This window comes from Ipomoea nil, unplaced genomic scaffold (assembly GCF_001879475.1).
Source record: "Ipomoea nil cultivar Tokyo-kokei standard unplaced genomic scaffold, Asagao_1.1 scaffold2845, whole genome shotgun sequence".
Classification (NCBI taxonomy): Eukaryota; Viridiplantae; Streptophyta; class Magnoliopsida; order Solanales; family Convolvulaceae; genus Ipomoea; species Ipomoea nil.
Genome location: NW_017619273.1, coordinates 3,457,311 through 3,475,208, shown reverse-complemented (window position 1 = coordinate 3,475,208; position 17,898 = coordinate 3,457,311). Strand labels below are relative to the sequence as shown.

General features: G+C 34.0%; 2 protein-coding genes across 3 annotated transcripts; both read left to right on the top strand.

Moving 5' to 3' along the window:
• Positions 1-639: 639 nt before the first annotated feature.
• LOC109160362 (non-structural maintenance of chromosomes element 4 homolog A-like) lies at positions 640-4,110 on the top strand. Of its 2 annotated transcripts, none has more exons than XM_019308694.1 (8): positions 640-863; positions 1,014-1,222; positions 2,021-2,101; positions 2,223-2,472; positions 2,570-2,717; positions 3,179-3,395; positions 3,488-3,579; positions 3,861-4,110. In XM_019308694.1, the coding sequence occupies exons 2-8, from the start codon at positions 1,039-1,041 to the stop codon at positions 3,933-3,935; spliced, it is 1,047 nt and encodes a 348-aa protein (XP_019164239.1). In that variant the 5' UTR covers positions 640-863; positions 1,014-1,038; the 3' UTR covers positions 3,936-4,110. The 2 variants fall into 2 exon arrangements, with proteins under 2 accessions (XP_019164239.1, XP_019164240.1); XM_019308695.1 differs by having other exon boundaries at positions 640-909.
• A 2,350-nt stretch (positions 4,111-6,460) lies between these two features.
• On the top strand, positions 6,461-15,359 carry LOC109160361 (enoyl-[acyl-carrier-protein] reductase [NADH], chloroplastic-like). The gene is made up of 13 exons (XM_019308692.1): positions 6,461-6,630; positions 7,864-8,150; positions 11,468-11,577; positions 11,671-11,726; positions 11,811-11,895; positions 11,980-12,027; positions 13,213-13,287; positions 13,364-13,475; positions 13,580-13,631; positions 13,710-13,761; positions 13,858-13,915; positions 14,791-14,889; positions 14,968-15,359. The coding sequence occupies exons 2-13, from the start codon at positions 7,883-7,885 to the stop codon at positions 15,123-15,125; spliced, it is 1,173 nt and encodes a 390-aa protein (XP_019164237.1). The 5' UTR covers positions 6,461-6,630; positions 7,864-7,882; the 3' UTR covers positions 15,126-15,359.
• The last annotated feature ends 2,539 nt before the right edge of the window (positions 15,360-17,898 follow it).

The window sequence follows — 17,898 nt, the reverse complement described above, 5'->3', positions numbered from 1 at the left end:
TATAAAACTTTACCAACACATACAATAAACTGTTTTCCATACTTCATTATGCTTTAATATATATATAGATAATATAAAGAAGATAAAAATTATATACAAAGAAGATAAAGATTGAATGATCTATTTGACCGTTATTCTAAAAATTAAAATTAAATAAAAAAGTCCAACCGACCTCAAATAAACTCCAAATTCATTAATTAACCAGGAACAATTAGCATTTTTAGTAGGTTAATAACAAGTTTGAGCTGATTGAGTGCCATGTGTATATTTTATTATTGTTATTTGGCCATCCACATATGTGGATATTGCACATTTTCTAAGAAAAAATAAGCCAAGTTGGCAGAGAGAGAAGCAAGAGAGAGAGGATTGAGGCTCCTCTGCAAGAGAGAAAATAATGACAGATTTTATTTTTTCCTCCTCCCACTTACGAAACTCCTCAAAAACCACAAAAATATCTCCACTACTAAATATTTGTACCTTTTTCCAATATAAAAAATTAAAGCTAAATTTTGGAGTCAAGCCAACTTTGAAATTTCATTGATCACTACAATTTTTCTGTTACTTCCAAAGATGGCCAATCAAGTAAATAGCAGGAGTTCATTCTCCAAAAAAAAAAAAAAAAAAAAAAAAAAGTAAATAGCAGTTCTTTTCGGTTCTTTCTCCGTTTCCCGAGACAAACACTGCCTTTTCAGTTCTTCCCATCGGTTCAGAGCTCACTGACTGACGCTGACATAAATACTCAAACGCAAGGAAAAACCTACTGCTCCACTTTTTTCCAGCAACCAACCAAGAATTATCTTCAAAATTTTCAAATTCGCAATATTCTTCAATCCCGGATAGCTCTCTGTTTCTTGAATTCTACGGCAAGTATTGAACTGAGAATACTCTGTTTTACTTAACGTACTTTGGGTGAATATCCGTTTACTTATCTTGGTCTTTTGGCTACATTTTGATAGTTAAAAGATGTTCTTTTTGAGGATTCCTGAATAGTGTTGGAGTATTATATTTTTCAGGTCCTCTCAGTGCAGAAAAGCTGGCATGGCCCCCAGATATGGTAAAAAGGTGAAGGTAGAGGAAGGAGAGACAAGCGACAGGGCCGAGGCGTTATCGCGAAGAATCGACAAGTTGTCGCGTCTTTATGAGCTCTCCAAGTTCTCTCAACCGGACTGTGTTCGCCGAAGCGTTCGTTCGGAGTACACTGCAATTCAAGACTTTATAAACGGTATAGTATCTCAGGTTGTCAGCTTTAATATTTATCTTTTGTGTCTTTGGATGGCGAGGCCACAAACTTTTTGGGTGTAGTTAAATCATGTCTTGTGATCTTTATGGACCATGAAGGACCATTTTAGATTATCCATAATTGACACTTAAATTAAGAGGGTAAAAATTCAAACTTGTGAGATAACGAGGAAGTAAACCAGCCTAATTTACTCAAACCAATTCCTTAAATCAATCTAGGTTATTGATAACTGACCAACTCAAACCAATAGTTAATGATTCAAATTTGTAACCTTGTGGTTATAAGTGTAGATATATTGTCAATTTATCATTTTGGATTACGAGGAAAATTCCACAACCTTTTCGAGTGTAGTTAAATCATGTCTTGTTACTCTCGCTGTCAAACGATCATCATGAAAGGCTAGGTTACCCTTAACTAATCGGTTCGGCTCAGCTCAAATCAAGAGGGCAGGAGTTCGAACTTGTGAGCCGGCGAAGGATTTTACTCATAATTGATCGGCTCAAATCAATTTGTTAAATCAATCTAAGTTACCCATAACTGATCGTCGTTAAACTAGCGTTGGCTTAAGTTACCCATCGTCCTTAAACCAACCTAGGTTACCACTGCCTTAAACCAGCCTAGTTACTCATAACTGACCAGCTCAAATCAAGTGGACAAAGATTGGAATTTATGATCTTGTAGTTTGTAGATGTCTTGCCATCTTGGCTAGGATTATCCTATTTTTTGTTTTTTAAATTAAGGTTTGTTTGATTTGTGTTTTTTTTTTCTTTGAAACACCAGAGAGAAGCTACGACATTGGGAACGCCGAGTCTGACAGGTTCAAGAAAATCTTGGGTGACGTTGAAGGCTTGTTTCAGAATGGTGTGTGTGCTTTTCAATTTCATCCCGGCCTATTTTGATTAACTGGAATAAGACAACAAGAATTCACTTCTAATATTTTCAGATGTTTTATTTTGGAATTCATAATTACTATTTTTCCCAGTTACATGGCCAAGAGAACAAGTTGCAGATGCAGAAACAATGCTTGAACTTACCAACACATTGGTGGCTTCTGTTCAATCACATCTTAAGGGATCTGTTTCACCATCACAGTTTGTTTCCTGCATTCTTAAAGACTATGGAAGACGACGAGCAGGGAAGCTCTGTAAGAATGCCCGTCAAATGCTACCCTGGAAAGAAATTGGCTGTGCTGTTTCACCTGTATTCATGGATGGCTCTGGTTTGAAAACCATGTATGCCTTTCAGGTGTTTGAGAAATTGTCTGTGAGAGGGGAGAGATCAGAAACTTGTTTTATAACATTGTAAGTGGATATTGCCTTTCTTTCTCAGGGTTGGACCGATGGATTATAAGGTGAAGCTTGAACGAGTGGATTGTAAGATCAAGCCTGAACCATTGAGTTGTATGATCAAGCTTAGAGGAATCAGAAATGAAATTAAGGAAAGGACAAGATGGACTCCATATGCTCGCCCGACCAAGGTTATTGTTCTTCCTTAAGGAACCTATTCTTGGTTATTCACTTATTCTTGTGTTGTGCAGAAAGAGCAATACAACCTGTTATGCACTTATACTCCAACTTATAACAATTTACATGATTGTATTTCCTTTAGAAAACACTTTATTTAGGACTTTCTTGGAGGCAACAACACATTACCAAAAATTTTGCTATCCTTTTTTGTTAGGATCAAGTGCTTACCACAACGCTAAAAGTTATAGTTAGTAGCAAAGACGTAACTTTATTTCTTTATATAAACTGTCATCACATTCTCGAGAGGCAGGGTGCTGGACTTGGCTCTTTACCGGTCTCTGCCCAACATTTTTAAGTATTTTCTGCAGATTTGATGCTTGGTAGCAATTACTAGAGTTCAAATTTCATCTGTGTTGTTTCTAGTTGATTGACCCTTTTTGTTTCTTTATCTAATCCTTTTGCCCTGCAACAGGTTGTGGATAGCACCCCTGAAAGGAAATCCAACACTGAAAAGAATGTTTCAGTAATGTCTGACACCATAGAAAAGAATAAAAGCGTAAAGCTTGAAAATCTTATCCTGAACAGAACCTCCTATGCCCAGACCATTGAAAATATATTCGCGCTTTCTTTCTTGGTACAAGACGGCAGAGTTGCTATAAGCGTGGCTGAAAATGGCTCTCATTTTGTCTGTAAGATAAATAATCTCTTACACTTTATTCAACATAGTAAGGATTCTATTCAAATTTGTCATCTTACTCGTGTTCTGTTCTATATATCATAGCTCCAAAGGATGCAGGTGGTGCGTGTACTGTGCTTCCTACCAATATGGCATACAAAAATTTTATCTTCAGATTCGATTACAATGATTGGAAGGTAGTAGCATGCAAATCTAATTCACTCTATTTTGCTGAATACATAGTTTGTGGACACAAGTAGGATTGCATATGCCTCTATCTTATCTATGTCATAGTTTCCAATGAAGTGAATCAAGAAGTGTATGCAACTTCAACTAATATCTATAGAGTATGAAATTGAGAACATTGGAGGATACAAGTTATATTTGAACTTTTTATCTATTAAGTTGAAAGACTTAATACAAACCTGATAATGACATTTTGTCATAGACTCATCTACAATTCTAATTTAACTGGCAGGTGATGTTAGATTTGGTGCCAGGGGGCGAAGAGCTGATGCCCCACAGGCCTATTCTGCAGTTTGAGTTATCATGAATTGTTACATGGGTTGTATGTGTATGTAACTGCAACTCTTTTGTCAGCTGCCTGCAAGATCCTACTGTTTATATGTATATTTTGTAGAGCAAATAGATGCATCTGTATGAAATGGTTAGGCTGCTGCTACTGAAAGTGCATCCTGTTGTGAAGGGGCTGTTCTTTTTTCAAGTAAGCTTATTAGCAGAATGCTTTTTGAGAAAATTAGCAGAATGCTGTTTACTGATTTTGCATTTTTTTGGCTTACTAGCTAGGGCTGTTGGAATGGGTAGTTCTCTTTTGAAGGTGCAAAAATGTCAACCGCATTGATTGTTCAATTAAGTTCAAATTGACGTGTTTATGAGGTTAAATCAATGCGGTGTTGACATGTGTCATATTTATTTTATTTTTTAAAACAAATGTTTTTTATTTATTAAAAATTAAATATATTTACTATAAATAAATAAATAATTAAAAAAAAACAGCCACAGGAGTGAACACATTCTGTAATAATTTGTGACTTTTATAGAACACACGTGTTGAATTTTGATACTATATATACTTCGTCAAATATTCATAAAATACTCATTTACCATTTGTGCAACATAAAATTTATTATATTATCTTTATATAGAGCAATGAGAGTAAAATAAAGTATAACCAATTTAAGACTTGGTATCATTGATATTAAATAAGATAGCTACTACCCAAGTAGCCCATCAAAATCATATGTTGATTTCTCACATAAGAGTCGAAATCTTTGTATTTCAAAAATACGGGAGGATATGTTAAGCACTATTCTAATATTTCATTGTAGGAGGAGTACTAGATGTTGTTAACAATTTCATTTCAAATACAATATCACGCATGCTGTGATTATGGAACTTCTAGTCCCAATGTAGTGCTCCAACCGACGATGAAGTGATTGACATTTGGTCTTAAGTTATCCCCATTATTCTCTTCAAATCTAAACAGTTTGTTATCTAGTTCAAGAGATTATTAGGCAATTGTTATTATGATAAGAACATAATACTTACCATATAAAACATTTTCAAGATGTTATTCAAGATTGACTAACTGGTGTTTAAAACTCCTTCAAGAAGATACTCAAACTTTAGGTTGACACGATACTCGGTCTTCCCAAGTCATTCATTTAAAACTACGTCTTTAGGCATGAACTAATATCGGCAGGCTCTATATGTGATTCAATAATAGTTATGCATAGACTGAGATAATAAATAAGCAAATAAATAACTTACTTAGCAATTATCTAATGAACACATAACGTCACATATTATTTACATATTCATTCTTCAGTGGAACCTTTGAAGTGTTTAGTGAAGAATTAGAGACCTACCCAGAGAATTTTGTACCCGCATTATCGATTATACACACAGTAAACTGACTTTGTTATAAATATATACTTCCTTTGTCCCATTTTATGTGTCTGGTTCGATTAACGAGGTTTGATTGAAGTTATTTTTAATTTAATTTTCCATAATATTAAATTTAATATTAATATACAAAATTTATATATTTAGAAACTATACTAAAAGTATTATTAAACGTAAAAAAAATTAAATTTAAAAATAAGTAAAAAGAATTAAAGAAATAAAGAATTATATTTTGAGAGCGCGTTGAAATTGATGAAAAAAATAAATATATTGATTTAGCACTAGAATCTTTTTAAAGTGGTGGAGTTTTTAAATTAAGCTGAGTGCTGGAGAATTTGTTTCATAGAAATCCGCTAATCTTTTTGTGGATTATGGTCACATAGCTATCTAAAACTTGAATACAATTTACATTTTTAATATATTAAAAATACATTATTTGTATACTGAATATATATTATTTGTTAATATACAAAATAATATACTTTTTGTAAATATAATGTACATTTTTAATATACTAAAAATATATTATTTGTATACTGAATGTATATTACTCCGATTTAATAACATACAAAATAATGTATTTTCAGTACTCAAATAATGTCCTTTCAAATAATTATGTAAATCATGGTACAATAATCCTAGCAATCCACTTGGTTGATAAACAACAATTGTTATATCACGGACCAGGTCTCATATTGTATTATGAACCCTGATTAAAAATTATGTGTCTAAATAAACATATTATGTACTTGCAATTAACAATTTATGTATTTGTAAACAAATTGAAAGCACGTAACATTGCAGTTAACACATTATATACTTGCAGTTAACAATTTATGTACTTGTAAACAAATTTGAAGACATGGTAATTACATACACATAACATGTTAATTACATACACAAATATTTTTAACTGAAGGTACATATTGTTGGTTAACATGTATTGTGTCTACAATTAATTTTTTTGTACCTACAGTTAACAGTTTATGTGTATGTAATATGTAATGTGTCTTCAATTTGTTTACAAGTACAAAAATAATTAATTGTAGGTCCAGAATGTCTCAACTATAGAAAGATAATCTAAAACTTATTTTTGTACCAAGATACACAATACAAAGTAAACTTGGTCCATATAATAATTTGCAGAAACAGGTGTTACCCGAGACAAACGCGGCCTTCTCTTTTCCTTCCCTCTGTTCATTTACCCTGCTACTTCCACCACTGCTGTGCTACAAACAGAACACACAATTTTTTAGCCGGATCAATAAAATTTCCATAATCAAATTGAAACCTCCCATTGCTCTTCTCTCAGCAATCCAGAGGTAGCAGGAAATTCTTCAAATTCGCGACTTCTTCATTCCCAACTCGCTTTCTGTTTCTTGATATTTAAATTTTCAGTTGCTGTTCATTCTATTTTACTTTGCCCTCGATTTAATGTGCTTTGGGTGAATATTATTTAAGTAGTCTTTGTTTTTAGCTGCATTTTGATGATAAAGAAGAACTTTTGAGGATTTCTTAATATTGTTGTAGTGGATAATGTAGTATATGCTAATGGCTTTATTTTGAAATGCATTATCAAGTGTGTATACAATAGCTTTAGGTTTTCTTAATTTCTCATTATTTACCTTGGAAGACGTGGGAGAAAAGAGGGGTTTATAGGATAGAATTGATGTTCATTGCTTGGTTGCTGAGTATAGGTATGGAAATGAGGCATGGAAATTAAACACATTTTGCGAGGTTAATGTGGAAATGCTTGGGGATAAAGTATATATTAGTTTACTGATTGCGCAATGAACTTAAGTTATTAAGCATTAGTCCACTCTAGTTATGGTCTGCTACATGTAATCTACATCTTCATCCATGGCTGTAAGAGCTAACTCCCTTATGGCCTTATATTTCCTTGAGCTAGGATATACGGAGTATTTATTAATAAATTAGTTTAGGTCTTAGTTTATCTCATTTATTTGTCAATATACTTGCCTTCATTAGGCATCCCTCTCTGTAATTGGAGAAATGTAGGTCTTTTAATAGTATATAAAAAGAAATATGAAAAAAGGAAATCATTAAAAACAGTGGTTCCTTAAAGACATTTGTGTGAAATGCATGTGGTAGGCATTCATTTCCATTTGAGGGTTTTTGTAGGATACTAGGGCACATGGATTTTGTTAAGAATGTACCATATGATGATAAGAGGTTATGAAATGTAGATCCAGGATGACTGCCTCAATCCTTTTAGAGTGATGAACTCTCTTCTGTTCCTTTATTTATTAATTTCTAGAGAAGTGCTGTTTGGTTATGCATCAAAGTAGCCATTGCTTTTGATTTTATTGCAAGTTCAAAGTTTCCACATACCTTCCTTTCCCTTAAAGAATTAATTAAAAAGAAGAAGAGCAAAATGGCTATCCCCTATGAACAACTTTGCTACAGCAACTAAATATTGACTTTATAAATGCTAGAGAAAAGTATATTGTAACTAGTGCATTTAGTCTTATCAGTTTCCATTTGGTCATTTCTGCAATTCTGGATTTTCTGGTTCTGATTTCAGTAATTTTCAGGTTTTCATTAATCTCTGCAATGGCAGCAGTTGTGACTTCCTTCTTGCAAACTACTGTAGCAAGGCCCTCTATTTTCTCTACTCGGAGAATCTTTAGTGGGTGCTCGAATGCTGATGCTAAAGAGGTGTCATGGAATAGGCTTGCCAGTACTCATCATGTATCATCTATACGGCATTTGCATCGTTCTTTCACATCAGCATCTCCAACATTTGGAAAAGGTGTAACTAGGGCAAAATTGGAATGTGATGAAAGCAAGCCTGTTACTGGTTTGCCAATAAATTTGAAAGGTTAGATTCGTGTGGTTCTGATTTTCCTTCTATACAAACATAATGGAGACTTATGCATAATCGTGTCTGTTTTCTGTAGAGGCCCTCATGGTGATGAAGGAGGGCCTTGGTGCAATTTGATATTGTTTTAGTACATTTGTGGGGTTGATAATTGAACACATGATCTCATTGTTGTTAAGGCGTTGCCTAGGTGTCCGGTCTGTGGAGACCGGTCGCCTAATGAGCTCGCCTTGCCTTAAAAAAAAACCCCTACTAATATGTAGCTAAGAGCATGAGACGCTGACTCCCCCCTCCTAGCCTCGCCTTAGTGGTTGTTTACTTTGTTTTATGACATGTTTTAGCTGAGAATGAAAATAACCCTAATTATGATCCATCAATGGATCCTTAAAGGAAGGCTAAATCTAAAGACCCATGCTAGAAATGCTAAAGAGTTAATTCCACCCGAGGTCCCTTGTTTTTGGTAGCAATTCCAAATTTAGCTCCAGACTATCGTTTTGGCCATTTAACATCCTAGACTATTATTTTTTGGACACTTTTAATCCTTCTCATGACTTTTCCTATTTTTAGTGTGGGCATTTTTGTCTCTTCATATTTTTCTTTTGTTATTTTTCCTGTTTCAACCGGTTTAATTGGTAATTGGTTTAGGACTTTACTAAAAATCGGTTGAAAAATATAGTTACTAAAATCAGAGGTTGCCTAAAGTTCTAAACTAATTAAACCGGTTGAAACCAGAAAAATATGAAAAGACAAAAATGCCCTTACTCATGAGAAGGATAAAAGTGTCCAAAAAAAATAGTCTAGGATGTTAAATGGCAAAAACGATAGTCTGGGACTAAATTTGGAATTGCCACCAACGACAAGGGACCTCTGGTGGAATTAACTCAAATGCTAAATTATTGCATAATTTAGTACTTATTGTTGAGATTTGAAAATATGTTTAGATGCTAAAATGCTAAATTATGAATTGATATATATATATATATATATATATATATATATATATATATATATATATATATATATATATATATATATATCCTCATCGCCTAGGCGACTAGGCGGTTGGTGGCACCTCGCCTTGAAAGTCCGCCTTAACAACAATGCATGATCTCTTATTTAGAGTTACAGATTTATGATGCCTGACCACAAGGTCTTTGTCTTGGTGCAGATAAGCTTAATATTTTTCATCATTTATGGAATAAAAATTCCTTATAAAGTGAAATGCAAATAAAATTAATGTATAGAGAAAGCCAGTCAAGTGTATACTGATAGAGAAAAGCAATCTCCACCACTCACCACAAACCAGAAGTAAATGTCAAAAACTACCTTCACTGCCAATTTTACAAAGCATGTAGTATCTTAGGAAAGCTGTAATTCACAATGTTGTAAAAATCACTAGGCGGCTAGGCGCCTATTGGGCATTTGGTGGGTGGCTAGGTGCACAACTAATTTTTTATTTTATTTTATTTTTTTTCACATGGCATCTTGGTTTTTTATTTTTCTAGCAAGTATTTCTCCCATAAAACATAAATGTTCAATAGCACATAATACTCTAAGTCTCTAACCATAGAACATACAAATGAAACAAAGTTAAAAATGAATAAATAAATAGCGGCGACCTAGTCGGCCAACCGCATAGAAGGCTGATTTTCCCATTATTCCCTTCGGCCTAGGGGTGCCTAGCACCTAGTCAGCTGCCTAGGCCGATTTTTACAACATTGGTCATTCACTCAAAGTATGCATTGCCATTTAGATTATCTAGAAAGCTTTTCAACCTAGATCCTGCATACGTATAAAAATTAAAAACTGAAGCAAGAAGAAAGATAACAAGATCCAATCCTGTATTAAGTAAGAGTTCTTGTGACCAATCCCTATTCCCATTATATGTCCCCCAAAAAAATAGTAAGAAATGAAATGTAAAGTTGATAAAATGCTTTTATGTTCTGCTTTCATCTTTGACATACACCATCTTTTATCCCTCAATTCTGGATTATAACTCTGTTCAAATCCCATAAATTTATCAAGACATGTATGTGACCAGATTTTTAGCTTTCTTTGACTAGTTTGTAGACCATTCAAAATTTGTCTATATTAATTTCCCAAAGCTAAAATGTAGTATTTAGCAATATGGTGTTACGGTATCACAATCATGAGTCATGACAGCAAATTTTCTCCTTAAGAAAAACAAAAACGAAATGTGGTGTTACACTTACCATTGTCATTAATGTCAAAAATTAATTTCCAGAATAAGTAGAAGTTGGTTACCAAAAAGTGCTTTTAAAGTCAGATGAACCCAGTTATTCTTTTAAGCAGTTAGTTGTTTCTAATACTGTAGCATTCATTTGGAGATTCCCCACACCCCCCCCCCCCCCCCCCCCCCATATGTGATTGATATAGTGATATCACTGATATGTGGAGTATATCAAGGTAGACTTTAGTGTTAACAAGTTCACATTGAACGCTATGATTGAGCATTTTAACACTGATGTCCTCTTTAGGGGTGGGCTTATTCAGATTATCCAAACCAAAACCATAAATTTGAACCGAATTTTAAATTTTGGGTGAACACTTTGGTTATCAATTTGGATGTTTAAAATATGGTATATTTAAATATAAATTTGGTTCGGATATAGGGTGCTAAAGTTTCTTCTATATTGAACCCAAATCCTGAACTAACCCAACAAGTTATTATAAATATAATAATAAATTATATCTTAACTATTAAATATATTTTATACTAATACTATATTAATTTTCAAAACTTTTTAATTAATTTGTTAGTGCTTTGTGTTATTTTTAGTTTGATGGTATACAAAGAATATTAACATACAAATAATAAAATCAATAACAAAATTTAAAATTAATACGGAGTAATATTTTTGGGTATAGGCGTATAGCCAAACTAATCCTAAAAGTACTCGAAATAATTTCAATCAAAAACTGACCATATCCAAATTATTATTTGGTTCAGATATCGATTTAAAAAATTATCACCTGAAATTTTTGGATATCCAAAATAAAATTAAGGTGTCACTTGAACCAAACCAACACCCACCCCTAGTCCTTCTAGACAGATGGAAATGGCACATTAGATATTTGGCATTCATAAATATAGTTAACTTTGGCTTCTATCTGCAATTTTTTCCCTTGATTATAAAAGACAGAATACCATACTGCTGCTTTTCTCCTTTCTTTCCCTTTGTTTGGTTGTTTTATTTATTGGTTTATGTAATTGTAAATCTTTCATGTGCTGATGAAATGTTTAAAGAATTTATTAAATTTGATTACTTTAACTTCTAGTTTTCCTGTGTTTTTAGGTAAAAGGGCATTTATAGCTGGCGTAGCAGATGACAATGGATATGGCTGGGCTATAGCAAAGTCCTTGGCTGCTGCAGGTGCAGAAATTCTAGTTGGAACCTGGGTACCTGTAAGTTGGATATAATTTTAAGATTTTATTTGAATCTACACAGTAGATAGATATTAATATTATAACCTGTTTGTCCATTATTATCTTTTGTAGGCCTTAAACATTTTTGAAACAAGTCTACGGCGTGGGAAATTTGATGAGTCACGTGTGTAAGATTTTAAACTTCTGTTTCTTTCCATTGCCCCCTGCTGAATGCTGAATATCCTGTTTTCTAATACCTAATTTGATCTCAGGTTGCCAGATGGATCTTTGATGGAGATTACAAAAGTATATCCCCTAGATGCTGTTTTTGACAGCCAAGAGGATGTGCCTGAAGATGTACTACATTGCCTATAGTCTTTGCAAAATAAACTAATAATTAAGTGGATCTTTATTAAATGTGTCATAATTTTTTTCTTCCAGATAAAGGCAAACAAACGTTATGCTGGATCTAGTAATTGGACTGTTAAGGTAACTAAATTCTTTAATTGCACTATCTTTTGTGGATGTTCTAATTTAATGTGGCGTTTGTGTATTTGAGCAAGAAAGCACAGAAACCAAATTTAGGGCCATATATCTTTGAACACACATGGAGTCATTTCTGACACTCTAAATTTCCTGTCCGAATTTTGCAATCCTATTGCTATTATAGGACACAAATGTTCTTTTATCTGGAGATGGTTAGGGTGCAAATCTTTTAGTGGTAATCATAGTTAAGGTCAAATCCTTAAATTAGTTGAATTAACTTTTGATGAGACATGCAAATGTATCATTTCTTTGATGAAGCATATTTAAGCTTTTCATCTCTTTTTATATTTCAAATCCTTTTTTTTTTTTTTAAATTATAAATATTGTTTTGTTGTACTGTACAGTTCTTACATGATGTACAAAGGAATAATAGAAATCTTGTCCCACAATTTAGGAAGTTGTGTTATCGTGTCCATATCCATGCTACATAGATCCTAAGTTCAGTCATGAAACTTTGATGCCATTTTGTTGCTTCATATCTTAGATACTGTGAAGTAAATGAGAAACTAAGTAATGTTTTAACATGTCAACATTTTCAATTACAATTTTAGATGTACATGGTTTTAGTATGTATTCACTTTGGCACCATCTTAGATGAGGTTCTGATGGCATATAATGACAATGCTGCAGCATACTTCCCATAGGGATTGCTTCAAACAAATAAGAGTATCATGTTATGAGATGAAACTTGTCAACTTTTTCTTTATATATCCAAACATTTAAACACAAGTTGAAAACTTTTAAATAGTTCAGGAACTCTTTTTTTTCCTGATATATTTATGCCTGTTATTTTTACCTGTTTATCTTGATAGGTGATATTTCTGGGTGTTATTATTTGTTTTCAGTAAATCATTAATGTATTGGTTGATGGAATGAAATTTTGGGAAATCATTTGTAAAATTGTAATTGAATTATGGATTCACTTAATTATAAAGTACAACACGATTATTTGCTTTCTATCTACATGCTCATTTTCTAGAAATGATCTAATTTTTTTTATCACATGTTTCTGTGCCAATGACTGTTTGAGGGTAAAATAATTGTGTGTTTGACTTGTTCTTTTTGTTGTTAGCTTACTACTTAATGTGTATATCATACTTCACCTACCTGTTTTATGTTGTTTCGTAGGAAGTAGCTGAATGTGTAAAACAGGATTACGGCAGCATTGATGTTCTTGTGCATTCGCTTGCTAATGGACCTGAGGTACAACACTTTTTAAAAAGCTATACTGCTATATCCATCAGATTGTTATTCACCAAAAGGCTTATCCAATGTGTAGGTTACTAAGCCTTTGTTGGAGACGTCTAGGAAAGGATATCTGGCAGCAATATCTGCCTCAAGTTATTCCTATATTTCTCTACTCAAGCATTTCCTTCCAATAATGAATCCAGGTTTTCTTCTTATTTTGCCCTTGATTTGTAATTATTTTCATCTCTTTTCAGTCTGATTCTTTAATATTTAAAGTGATATCATAAATGCATGTTATGGTGGACAGGTGGTTCTTCCATTTCTCTTACCTATATTGCTTCTGAGAGGATAATTCCAGGGTATGCATTTCTCTTCGCTAAATACTAACATGGATCCAATTGTCAATTTTTTGTGTTCATATAATACTTAACATGTAGATATGGAGGAGGCATGAGTTCAGCAAAAGCTGCACTTGAGAGTGATACAAGAGTAGGTTATCCTCTTCTAGTTACTAACCGAATATCCCATATTTCATTTTTGTGATTTGTTCTTTTCGCTCAATGCATCAATATTTAATGTATTCAGGTGCTTGCTTTTGAAGCTGGAAGAAAGCATAAAGTTAGGGTGAACACAATATCTGCTGGTACATGTTCCCTCTATCATTGTTCATACATTCCTAAACCTTTTATGACTGTTAGAAACCTACATTCTTTTGGCTAACTAAATTGCATTTTGGTCAAGATTTGTTCGATTTGTGAGGTAATTGAAATCTTGAACGGTCCTCAGAATTTGACCCTGGACATAATTCACAATTCCGTTTGTTTTGTTTTGCTATGCTATGGAACTTCTATCCCCCCCCCCCCCCCCCCCCCCACCCCTGGTGCTTGGGGGTCATACAATTCTGTTTGTTTCACCATGCTACAGTGCTTCTGCCACCTCCTCAGGGGTAGTACTAATGCTTCCTTGTTCCTTTTGTGTGTGTGACAACCTTCAGAAAAGGGAATTAGCTAGTCTATGCATCATTTTGGAGTTAGAATGCAAAATTTCCTCAGGGGTAGTACTAATGCTTCCTTGTTCTTTTTGTGTGTGTGACAACCTTCAGAAAAGGGAATTAGCTAGTCTATGCATCATTTTGGAGTTAGAATGCAAAATTTTTTGTTGGTCAGACCACAAGGTGTCCTGAGCAGGACCTAACTGTAGGAGGCACCTTTAAGCCCGTACCATACTCAGACTAATCACTGTTCGCACCGGGCCAGCCCAATTAAGGGGCTAAGTGCTGGCCAGATTGGTTTTTCCATACGAGAGGGTTCAAACTCCCGACCTCTCTTAATGGACAAGAGTGCACAGCCACTCACGGCTACCAAGCTTGTTGGAGTTAGAATGCATTTAGAATAACAGAAATACACTAATCGGGTACAATTGAACTGTAGTTCGATCAGGTGTTGTCATGATCTTATTATGTCTTTCCCTTTCGTGCCCACTTTTTTGGTTTTTGGCCAATACCAAAACTGTATCCAGGTCCATTAAGAAGCCGCGCAGCAAAAGCAATTGGGTTCATTGATATGATGATTGATTACTCATCAGCCAATGCTCCTCTCCAGAAAGAGTTGTCTGCAGGTAAGATAAATGACCATTTTAGCTTCCTAAATCTGCTACATTGCTTTGTCTCATTGCCATGTGACACGTATAAAACAGATGAAGTCGGGAACACGGCTGCCTTCCTTGCATCGCCTTTGGCTTCTGCCATTACTGGTGCGGTTATCTATGTCGACAATGGCCTGAATGCTATGGGCGTTGGTGTTGACAGTCCCATATTTAAAGAGCTTGACATCCCCAAGGCCAAGGACCATTGAGTCTTAGTGTAGAGAGTTTTATAATTTCTAGTGGCTTTGCCAGCGGCTCATATATATGAGATTTCATATTTTTGTAGAAAGTATTGCTACTCTGATTATCCAAGCCCAACCAATTTGGGAGATCCTTAGTTGAAAGCTGCTACTATGAGACAATGAGTGAAAATTGTGGAATTTTTGTAAAATATATGATAGTTAAATTTGCTAGCCAATTGCGTAAGGACAAATTATATCGTGCATTTTAGAGTCAACTTGACACAATCTTATTTTTAGTATCTTCATTATATTGTGATAAGTGTTCATTTTTAATGTATTGTAAGTAAAAAAAGAATTTATAGGTTATTACAAATGAATTTGCATTATATTAAAAATGAATTTTTATTAGGAGCTTATCTTACTATATGAATCTTGATACACCAAAGAAGGCAATCATGGTGGATGCCACCTCTTTTTTGTCGCGCAACAATAGAGACAATTGACAATTGCTTTAAATTTTTTCTTTTATCCATATTAACTTGAATTACAGTTTAAATTTTCACTTAAATGCTACGTAATTTTTATCTAAAACCTAATGGTAGCCGGTAAAAAAAATTGCACAACTTTTTAGAACTAAAATGACTCTCTAATATTGATCTCAATTATTAAAGAAATACAATATATAAAATGTATTTGTTAAACAGTTCATTAGTCAATTTTTGACTTATTTGACTAACTTTAAACCTTTGACTAAAGTCAAACAACTAAAGTGTGTTTGGTAAAAAACTTTTTGATTTATTAATGTGAATACGTTAAAAATGAGAAAGCTATTTGGAGTATTTTTTGTATAGTAATTGTATTTTCTTTTTAAAATTCTAATTTATTCTTAATAGTTGTTGGTAATTGTGATATTTATATTTATTCAGTTTTTGTTAAAATTTACATTGAAAATGTTGAATATCTAACTAACATGTAATAGTCAATACATGTTATCTCTGAATTATGTATGTATTTTTTATATTTGTCAAGATATAAAAAAAATTATAATTTAATTTTTTTTGTACTAAATTATCTTTACACCGTTAAGTATTCCATTAATTAAGTATTATTTACTAATTCAACTACCCCATAGTTTACTACATTTTACTTAAGAATTGCTTCAATCTTGTGGAAGTTGTGGCTTAATTGTGTTATTTTCATTTCTAGGTACTATTAGTCACAACTAAGAGGGAATTGAAGTGTTCTAGAGCAATTCTAGCCAATGTTTGAGGCAAGGAATCCACTAGAAGGCAATGCACGAGCGGATGCATGGGCCGGTGCACCACTGTTTTGGAATCATTGCTTTATGTACTTCGTCCTCTATTTAAGCACGATTTGAGTTCTTTTCTATGGTTTCAACTCATGGACGAACCCTAACTGTTTTCATTCATTTTTTGTTCATTATTTTTTGTTAGCTTAGATTGGACTTATATTTATGTGCATTTACATTTTTTAAGTTTGTAATCTCATATCGAAACTTAGATTTCATCATTTCACTTCCATTTCAATAGATATGCTTCTATTTCTTTGTATCTCTTTATTTTATGTTATGTATGCTCTATTCTTGTGTTTTTATGATGTTTATGCTTATAATGTGTGAATAGTCTATTTATGGGCTCAGGTTAGGATCGTATTGCCAATCTAATGTTATTTATGTGAAAAAATCATTGCATAAGTATGTATATATAAGTCTAACTTAGGGTTCATGTGTGTATGAAGGTGTTGTGAATGTATCTCGTTAATGTTTAGTGTACAACATTCATTAGGATGTTTTTAGAATAATTTTTGCCACAACAAGAGTTGGGTCAAGATTTTGAACCAATCCTTGTATAAATTGTTGGGGGTTGACCGAGTTTAGCCCCTGCTCGATTTGAGACGTGAAGCTGTGACTTACCATAGAGGGATGTGGTTAAATAGTTAATGTTCATCACTAATTGGTTTTAAGAAGTATATCACAACCAGATAACTAAAGAAGTACATGGTTAAAGTGTACTTGACTTACATGATGGGTTCCCTACTGGGAAGTAAGGGGAAGCTGACAGAGAATGTTGGGTTAAATAGATTTGGGAGCCGATTTTAACAAGGCAATTTGGAAATTAGTTAGAAGATCTAATTCATATATACATAAAATCTTCATCAGAATGCAAAGTGCGATTTTAAGAAGAAAAATTATCATGAGTGAATTGAAGGTGACTAATGCTAAGCAGTCACATTAATAAATGTAATCTTTGGTCCAATGCGTGAGAGTCATTTCCCATTAATGGTAAGGTGTAATGAAGCCAAGAAAGCATGGGGTATCTTGTAGTAGATACGTGGGTACAAATGATGTTAAGAAATCCAATTAAGCTACAACAACTAAACATTGAACTCGAACAGTTTCGTATGAAGGAAGATAAAATCATACGTGATTTTCATATAAGAATTAAAGAATTGGCCAACTCTATAGTGGTCTTGGGCGAACCATTTCAAGAAGCTAAGTTGGTTAATAAAATAATAAGTGACGGATATATTAGGAACCGACCCGCACCGACCCGAGGGCGCGGACAAGAACGGATTTCGGGGCGGCGCCACGTACCCGCCCCGGACGGGGCCTCGCCACGTGGCCCCCACGGGCCACGTCGGAGGCCGGGCCGACCTCCAAATGGGCTCGGCCCGAGCCCATGACGGGTTCGGCCTGGCCCCACAGCACGGCCCGGTCGCGAGACCGGGCGCGGTCAACTCGGATCTAACCACCCCCAGCTTTAGGGGGTGGCGGTTAGGG